Below are 8,286 nucleotides of genomic sequence, written 5' to 3'. Positions count from 1 at the left end.
GAGAGCAATTTCGGCCAGGGCTTACTTACTTGCAAGCCAGACGAAAAGCCGTGCCCGTATGGCACCCCCTTCCCTTCGGCGGAGATGACGCCATGAAAGCATTTGCATTTTGCGAGCAATTAACCAACCGGGCGGCGCGCAGGAGCGCGCCGGCGGGGCTTGCGGTGTCCCCTCCCCCCTCCTTTTCCAACGGGGGCGGGCGCAGTGGCTCAGAAATCCAACAGGGTGCAGCACGGTCCAGGTCAGCTGCAGAGCGGGAAAGGTGGCGAGGCCCCGCCCTGAAATCCAGGGCACGTCCCCATATGCAAATAAGAAAGAAAAACACAATTTTGACATGCAAACGCAGAGCGAAAAACACCCCCGAAGGCGGCTGCTTAGCCTGCGGCGCGGCCGGCCAGCGAGCGGGTGAAAAGTAAGGCGGCGGCACGACAAGGGCGAGCCCGAGCGGCTCTACAAAGGAAAGACAGCACGGCTGAAAGTGGTGCGAAAACTTTTTCTGCTTTTGACTTTTGCGACTTCCCACCCCAAAGAGGGGAAGCTGCACCGCTCCCGGAAGCACTGCAATACCAGGTCGATGCGTGGAGTGGACGGAGCAAGCCCCTGTTCCATCTCCCTGTTCCAAAAATCAATTTAATATTTGGTCCCCAGATAGGGGACGTATCAGATATTAAACTGATAAGAACAGATTTTTTTATTTCAATATATATGCTTTATTCATAAAAATCTTTGTTCATGTACATGACACTGCAGTCCACCTCTGGTACAGTGCAAATTAACTTCAGCACATGGCACTCAATTTACAAATTACATTACATTTATCATTACATATATCAAAGCATGTTTCAATATATTACAATATACACTCCACAAATCATATTACAGATGAAAGCAGTACATGGTACTCTCTTTACACAAACAGGTACATTTTCATTACATGTTTTATCAGTCATACAGCCCAAGGGGGGCCGAGATGCATTCCAACATTTCTCAAAATACATTACATTACAATCCACCAACCGTATTATATATGGCTTAATAATGCACATGAATGCAGTACATGGTACTCTATTTACATTCACAGATTACAAGTGCTTTACAATTAACACACTTGTACGTCATGCGGCCCGAGGGGGGGTTTCCCACTGGTTTCAGCCCCTCAGTGTACACTGGCGGGAGGACCTTAAACTGTGGCCCTTCCCCATCGTGCCTTGGCGGCGGCGGCACCAACCTTTAGTGCGTCCCTCAGCACGTACTCCCGGACCTTGGAATGTGCCAATCTGCAACACTCGGTCGTGGACATCTCCTTGCTCTGGAAGACCAGCAAGTTTCGGGCAGACCAAAGGGCGTCTTTCACCGAGTTGATGATCTTCCAGCAGCAGTTGATGTTTGTCTCGGTGTGCGTCCCTGGGAACAGTCCGTAGAGCACAGAGTCCTGTGTTACCGAGCTGCTCGGGATGAACCTCGACAAAGACCACTGCATCTCTTTCCAGACCTTCTGTGCAAAGGCACATTCCAGAAGGAGATGGATGACGGTCTCGTCCCAAGCGCAGCCTCCTCGCGGACAGCGTGCGGTGGAGCAGAGACGTCGGGAGTGCATGAAGGATCTGACGGGGAGGGCCCTTCTCACCACCAGCCAAGCTACGTCTTGGTGCTTGTTTGTGAGTTCTGGCGATGAGGCATTCTGCCAAATGACTTCGACAGTCTGCTCAGGGAACCATCCGAGAGGATCTACCATCTCCTTTTCCCGTAGGGTCTCGAGGACGTTTCGTGCTGACCACTGCTTGACAGCTTTGTGGTCAAAGGTGTTTGCCGTGAAAAACTTTTCCACGAAGGACAGGTGGTCTGGCACGGTCCAACTGGATGGAGCGTTCCGCGGCAGCGTCGCCAGACCCATCCTTCGCAACACCGGGGTCAGGTAGAACCTCAGCACGTAGTGACACTTGGTGTTTGCGTACTGAGGGTCCGTGCACAGTTTGATGCAGCCGCACACAAAGGTGGCCATCAGGATGAGGGCGACGTTTGGTACGTTCTTTCCCCCTTTCTCTGGAGATTTGTACATCGTGTCCCTCCGGACACGGTCCATTTTCGATCTCCAGATAAAGTGGAAGACGGCTCGGGTGACTGCGGCGGCGCAGGGTCGGGGTATGGGCCACACCTGCGCCACGTACAGCAGCACTGACAGCACTTCGCACCTGATGACCAGGTTCTTTCCCACGATCGACAGGGAGCGCTGCTCCCACATTCCCAGTTTCTGGCGTGCCTTGGAGATACGCTCCTCCCAGTTTTTTGTGCATGCCCCAGCCGCTCCGAACCATATTCCCAGCACCTTCAGGTAATCTGACCTGACGGTGAAGGGGACAAAGGATCGGTCGGCCCAGTTCCCAAAGAACATGGCCTCGCTTTTGCTGCGATTTACTTTCGCTCCCGAGGCCAGTTCAAATTGGTCGCAGATGCTCAGCAGTCTGCGGACCGACAGCGGATCCGAGCAAAAGACGGCGACGTCATCCATGTACAGGGAGGTCTTAACCTGAGTGCCTCCGCTGCCTGGGATCGTCACCCCTCCAATGCTCGAATCCCTTCTGATGGATTGGGCAAAGGGTTCGATACAACACACGAACAAGACGGAGGAGAGAGGACAGCCCTGCCTGACTCCAGATTTGATCGGGAAGCTTTCTGATTCCCACCCGTTGATTAGGACTGCGCTACTGATGTCTGTGTAGAGCAGTTGGATCCAATTGCAGATTCCCTCCCCAAACCCCATTTTGGAGAGCACGTCCATCATGTACGTGTGCGATATTCTGTCGAAAGCCTTCTCCTGGTCCAAGCTGATTAAGCAGGTGTGCACCCCCCTGTCCCGCACGTAGGCGATCGTATCCCTGAGTAGCGCGAGGCTATCAGAGATCTTCCTGCCGGGTACGGCACAGGTCTGATCCGGGTGGATCACCAGCTCCAGAGCAGACTTGACCCTGTTGGCGATGACCTTGGACAGAATCTTGTAGTCCACATTAAGCAGTGAAATGGGCCGCCAGTTTCTGATTTCTTCCCTCTCCCCCTTCTGCTTGTAGATGAGGGTGATGATGCCTTTCCTCATCGATTCTGACATGCTGCCAGCCAGAAGCATACCCCCGTACACTTCCAGCAGGTCTGGGCCCATCCAGTCCCACAGAGCCGAATACAACTCGGCCGGTAGGCCGTCGCTTCCGGGAGTTTTACTCGTCTCGAAGGACAGGACGGCCTTTGTCAGCTCGTCCAGAGTTAGCGGGTGATCCAGACTCTCCCGCTTGCTGTCGTCTAGCACCTCCGAGATAGACGACAGGAAAGACTGGGAGGCCGCGCTGTCTGTGGGCTTCGCGTCGTACAGCCCGGCATAAAAGGATTTGCTGATCCTTCGCATGTCAGGCTGCGAGGACGTCACAGAGCCGTCTTCCTCCTTCAGGCTGTGGATCACAGAGCTCTCTCTGTGTACCTTTTGGAAGAAGAAACGCGAGCACGTCTCGTCCTGCTCCACGGAGCGGACTCTGGAGCGGAAGATGATCTTGGAGGACTCTGAGGCATAGAGCGAGGCTTGCTGGCCCTTCACCTCTTGGAGTTCCTCCCTGACATTGACTCCCATCGACTGCAGCAGGAGCAGATTCTGCATGCTTTTCTGGAGTCGGGACATTTCCCTCTGTCCCTCTCTCGCCTTCTGAACACCTTTGAGGATGAAGAACCTCTTGATGTTCGTCTTGATCGTTTCCCACCAGTGCGCCGGGGAATCAAAGAGGGGTTTCACGGTTCTCCAACCTTTGTAATCCCTTTTGAGTTCCTCAATGTTTTCTGGGGTCAACAGTTTCACGTTCAGCTTCCATATCCCTCTGCCTACTTTCTGGTCTTCCTGTGGGTGACAGTCGGCTAGTAAGAGGCAGTGGTCAGAGAAGAACACCGGCTTGACGTCGGTGGATCTGACCGAGAGAGCTTGGGACACAAACAGGAAGTCTATCCTGGAACGGACAGACCCGTCTGGCCTGGACCAGGTGTATCTGCGCGGCGCTCCATCTGCAGGGTTGCTGAAGATGTCGTGCAGCTTGGCGTCTTTTACCGCTTCCATCAGGAGTCTGGACGTGGCGTCCAGTTTGCTGTCGGCTCTGCCGGATCGCCCAGCCGCATCGATGATGCAGTTGAAGTCACCGCCCAGAATAACCGGCCTGGACGTCGCCAGCAGCAGCGGTAGCTGCTGGAAGACGGCCAGCCGCTCGTTCTTGAGAGCCGGGGCGTACACATTGATCAGCCTGAGCGGGGCGTTCTTGTACAGTACGTCTGCTACGAGGAGGCGGCCACCCACCACCTCCTTAACTTCGGTGATGGTGAAGTCACCTCCCCGCAGCAGAATACCCAGGCCGGAGGCACGGCAATCGTTGCCTCCTGACCAGATCGATTGGTCGTGGGGCCACCATCGCGACCACTGCCTGTAGTTGCTGAAGTGCGGTAGGCCGCACTCCTGCAGGAACAATAGGTCGGCCTTGACCTTGGCAAGGTACCCCAAGGTGGAAACACATCGCGTCGTGCTTTTGATGCTACGCACGTTTATGCTTGCAATTTTTAAACCCATTTTAAATTTTAAATAGAGTTCAAGTCCCATTTTAATAAGCAGTCCTTTATGCTGTTTCCATCCCTTGGGGCTGGACCTGCATACACACAGTGTTAGAGAAAAACTGTACTTGCCCTGGGCTGAGGAACTCGCCCTGGTCTCTTGAGGGGTTGCTGTACCGGCAGGGGGATGACGGCGGTGAGAAGAAGTCTTCTTCCTCATTCGTGGATGGTTCTTCCCTCAGCCTGTCGCCTGTGGTGTCGTGGCTCCCGGTTTCCCGGAGCAGGTGTGCATCGGTCGCTTCATTGCTCCCGGTTTCCCGGAGCTGGGGTATGGTGGACGCTCCGCTGCTCCCGGTTGTCTGGAGCTGGGGAGCGTCGGGCACTTGGCCGCCCCCGGCGGTCTGGAGCTGGGGGACGTCGGGCACTTGGCCGCTCCCGGCAGTCTGTAGCTGGGGAGCGTCGGGCTCTTGGCCGCTCCCGGCGGTCTGGAGCTGGGGAGCGTCGGGCACTTGGCCGCTCCCGGCGGTCTGGAGCTGGGGAGCGTCGGGCACTTGGCCACTCCCGGCGGTCTGGAGCTGGGGAGCGTCGGGAACTTGGCCGCTCCCGGCGGTCTGGAGCTGGGCTGCATTGTGCCCTTCGTTGCTACCGGTGTTCTGGGGCACGGTGATCACACCTGTTTGTTTCTTTTCGCTCAGCCACTTTTTTTGTTGTTGGTGACTGTTCTTTTCTTGCCCTTCCTCATCAGATGAGCAGCTGCTGGTGTTGCCCGTTTGGGGCGGGTGCCGCCTTTTTTCCACAGGCCTGGACTTTGGCGGCCTCTCTCTTTGGGGGAGGCTTTTTTTCTTGTTCTTTCGTTTGACCTCCTGCCATTCTCCCAGTTGTTGTTCTCCAGCTGCCTCCTCTTCCATGGTCTCTGGCTGTTGGGGAGGAGGCTGAGTGCTGGTTGCCTGGGTTTGGTCGTTTCCAGTGAGGGCCTCTGCGGTGGGAGCGGTGCTGGTCTCCTTTGAGGCGGCCTTGTTGACAGGTCCTTTAATTGCCTGCGCATAGCTGCTGCTGCGCCTTGGGCAGGCCTTGTAGAGATGGCCTGTCTCCCCGCACAAGTTGCAGCACTTGCTCTCCTTGCAATCCTTCGTCTGGTGGCCTTCCTGCTTGCAGTTGCGACAGATGGTGACAGTGCAGGTCGCCGCCACGTGCCCGGATCTCCCGCAGGTTCGACACACCCTGGGTTGTCCCGCGTACACCATGTAGCCCCGGCTTCCACCGATGGCGAAGCTGGAGGGGAGGTGCTGGATGGCTCCTTTGGCATCCACTTTCAGGGTTACTTTGATCTGGCGTTTGCTGGTCCAGATCCCAAACAGGTCATTTACGTCAACGCTGTTCCCGACACTGTCGACGTATCTGCCGAGGAACGTCAGCACATCGACCACAGGGATGTGCGGGTTGTACATGTGTACAGTGACCAACCGGTTTCTTTGTGTTGGGAGAGTGAATAGAGGCTCGGCAGTCATAACTGAAAGCAGCGTTTCACTCCCCTTTTCCTTAACTGCCTGCAGAAATTTCAGGCATGCCGCGACGTTCCTGAACGTCACATCAAAATGTCCACTGCTGGGGAAATCCTGCAGAGCGAAGATATCCGCAACTTGGAAACCGCAGCATCCGGTCAAGATCCTCTTCACAAAAAGGGAGCGGTCGATGGGCGATTGTCCCTCCACCTTCTTCACTGTGACTCGGACAGTGTTCCGGACTCCCTGTCTCGCTCCTCGGTTTGCTGCAATCTCGCTTGCAGGTCGCCCGTCACTCCAGGCTCTCGAGCTCGCTGTTCCATTGGCCGCCGTCGCGCCTGCCAATCGCTCTCTGCCCCGGGCTGCCAAGCTTGCTGCTTGCTTGGCCCTCGTCTCGCCTGCCAATCGCTCTCCGCCCTGGAGTCCCGGGCTCGCTTCCTCATTGGCCGACGTCATGCCTGCCAATCGCTCTCCGCCCCGGCCTCCCGAGCTCGCTCCTTCGTTGGCCGCCCTCTCGCCTGCCGATCGCTCTCCGCTGCAGGCTCTCGACCTCGCTGCATGGTCGGCCGCCACCTCGCGCTGCAGGTCGCTCTCCACTCCGGGCTCCCGCAATCGCTCCTCCTCCAGCGGCCTCGGTTTCTGCTCCCGATAGCTCCTTTCTCGGGTTTCCTCGCTCACTGCTCCCTCAGTCGCCATCTATGCAGATCGCTCTGCTCTGATTGGATCAAGGCCGAAGCCAGCATGAAAATGCAGCCAAACCAGAAACACCAGTATCGCGGCACAAGGTCAATTTGCATCAGAATCAAGCAGATACTGATAAGAACAGATACTACACTTGATCTTAGCCAAAAGGCCGAGAAGCGATAGCCTGTAAACTCCCGCCGACGCGCAAGTGTCCCTCGGCCTCTGTCTTCTCCGTCAATCTGGCCGCGGTCGGCCGAGCGCAGGTGCGACGGCGGGCCTGCAGCAAGAGAGCAATTTCGGCCAGGGCTTACTTACTTGCAAGCCAGACGAAAAGCCGTGCCCGTATGGCACCCCCTTCCCTTCGGCGGAGATGACGCCATGAAAGCATTTGCATTTTGCGAGCAATTAACCAACCGGGCGGCGCGCAGGAGCGCGCCGGCGGGGCTTGCGGTGTCCCCTCCCCCCTCCTTTTCCAACGGGGGCGGGCGCAGTGGCTCAGAAATCCAACAGGGTGCAGCACGGTCCAGGTCAGCTGCAGAGCGGGAAAGGTGGCGAGGCCCCGCCCTGAAATCCAGGGCACGTCCCCATATGCAAATAAGAAAGAAAAACACAATTTTGACATGCAAACGCAGAGCGAAAAACACCCCCGAAGGCGGCTGCTTAGCCTGCGGCGCGGCCGGCCAGCGAGCGGGTGAAAAGTAAGGCGGCGGCACGACAAGGGCGAGCCCGAGCGGCTCTACAAAGGAAAGACAGCACGGCTGAAAGTGGTGCGAAAACTTTTTCTGCTTTTGACTTTTGCGACTTCCCACCCCAAAGAGGGGAAGCTGCACCGCTCCCGGAAGCACTGCAATACCAGGTCGATGCGTGGAGTGGACGGAGCAAGCCCCTGTTCCATCTCCCTGTTCCAAAAATCAATTTAATATTTGGTCCCCAGATAGGGGACGTATCAGATATTAAACTGATAAGAACAGATACTACACTTGATCTTAGCCAAAAGGCCGAGAAGCGATAGCCTGTAAACTCCCGCCGACGCGCAAGTGTCCCTCGGCCTCTGTCTTCTCCGTCAATCTGGCCGCGGTCGGCCGAGCGCAGGTGCGACGGCGGGCCTGCAGCAAGAGAGCAATTTCGGCCAGGGCTTACTTACTTGCAAGCCAGACGAAAAGCCGTGCCCGTATGGCACCCCCTTCCCTTCGGCGGAGATGACGCCATGAAAGCATTTGCATTTTGCGAGCAATTAACCAACCGGGCGGCGCGCAGGAGCGCGCCGGCGGGGCTTGCGGTGTCCCCTCCCCCCTCCTTTTCCAACGGGGGCGGGCGCAGTGGCTCAGAAATCCAACAGGGTGCAGCACGGTCCAGGTCAGCTGCAGAGCGGGAAAGGTGGCGAGGCCCCGCCCTGAAATCCAGGGCACGTCCCCATATGCAAATAAGAAAGAAAAACACAATTTTGACATGCAAACGCAGAGCGAAAAACACCCCCGAAGGCGGCTGCTTAGCCTGCGGCGCGGCCGGCCAGCGAGCGGGTGAAAAGTAA

The 8,286-nt window shown here is 56.6% G+C and overlaps 2 protein-coding genes, 1 non-coding gene and 2 pseudogenes across 3 annotated transcripts; all 5 read right to left on the bottom strand.

Annotated features, from left to right (window-relative positions):
- Positions 1–533: 533 nt before the first annotated feature.
- On the bottom strand, positions 534–712 carry LOC147081472 (U2 spliceosomal RNA; annotated as a pseudogene).
- A 468-nt stretch (positions 713–1,180) lies between these two features.
- LOC147081471 (uncharacterized) lies at positions 1,181–2,509 on the bottom strand. Its single transcript, XM_085980812.1, has one exon. The coding sequence runs from the start codon at positions 2,507–2,509 to the stop codon at positions 1,181–1,183; it is 1,329 nt and encodes a 442-aa protein (XP_085836938.1).
- Positions 2,510–4,163: 1,654 nt separating this feature from the next.
- On the bottom strand, positions 4,164–6,074 carry LOC147081470 (uncharacterized). Its single transcript, XM_085980808.1, has 2 exons — positions 5,243–6,074; positions 4,164–4,237 (listed from the first exon to the last, which is right to left on the bottom strand). The coding sequence occupies exons 1-2, from the start codon at positions 6,015–6,017 to the stop codon at positions 4,164–4,166; spliced, it is 849 nt and encodes a 282-aa protein (XP_085836934.1). The 5' UTR covers positions 6,018–6,074.
- Positions 6,075–6,789: 715 nt separating this feature from the next.
- Positions 6,790–6,936, bottom strand: LOC147081469 (U2 spliceosomal RNA; annotated as a pseudogene).
- A 638-nt stretch (positions 6,937–7,574) lies between these two features.
- On the bottom strand, positions 7,575–7,765 carry LOC147081468 (U2 spliceosomal RNA). The gene has a single exon (XR_015076674.1). It is a non-coding gene; the product is annotated as a U2 spliceosomal RNA (small nuclear RNA).
- Between the last annotated feature and the right edge of the window lie 521 nt (positions 7,766–8,286).

The sequence above is a fragment of the Somniosus microcephalus genome, unplaced genomic scaffold (genome assembly GCF_052327205.1).
Source record: "Somniosus microcephalus isolate GS21.2 unplaced genomic scaffold, FLI_Smic_1.0 scaffold562, whole genome shotgun sequence".
Lineage (NCBI taxonomy): Eukaryota > Metazoa > Chordata > Chondrichthyes > Squaliformes > Somniosidae > Somniosus > Somniosus microcephalus.
This window is presented reverse-complemented; position numbering and strand designations above follow the sequence as displayed.

Excerpts from the sequence above, each read along its gene's own strand:
- LOC147081471 (XM_085980812.1), bottom strand. The coding sequence starts at position 2,509 with ATGGATGACGTCGCCGTCTTTTGCTCGGATCCGCTGTCGGTCCGCAGA.
- LOC147081470 (XM_085980808.1), bottom strand. The coding sequence starts at position 6,017 with ATGTACAACCCGCACATCCCTGTGGTCGATGTGCTGACGTTCCTCGGC. Across the intron at positions 4,238-5,242 it reads GAGCGAAAAGAAACAAACAG|AACGAGCGGCTGGCCGTCTT; the intron begins GTGTGATCACCG and ends CCGGCTCTCAAG.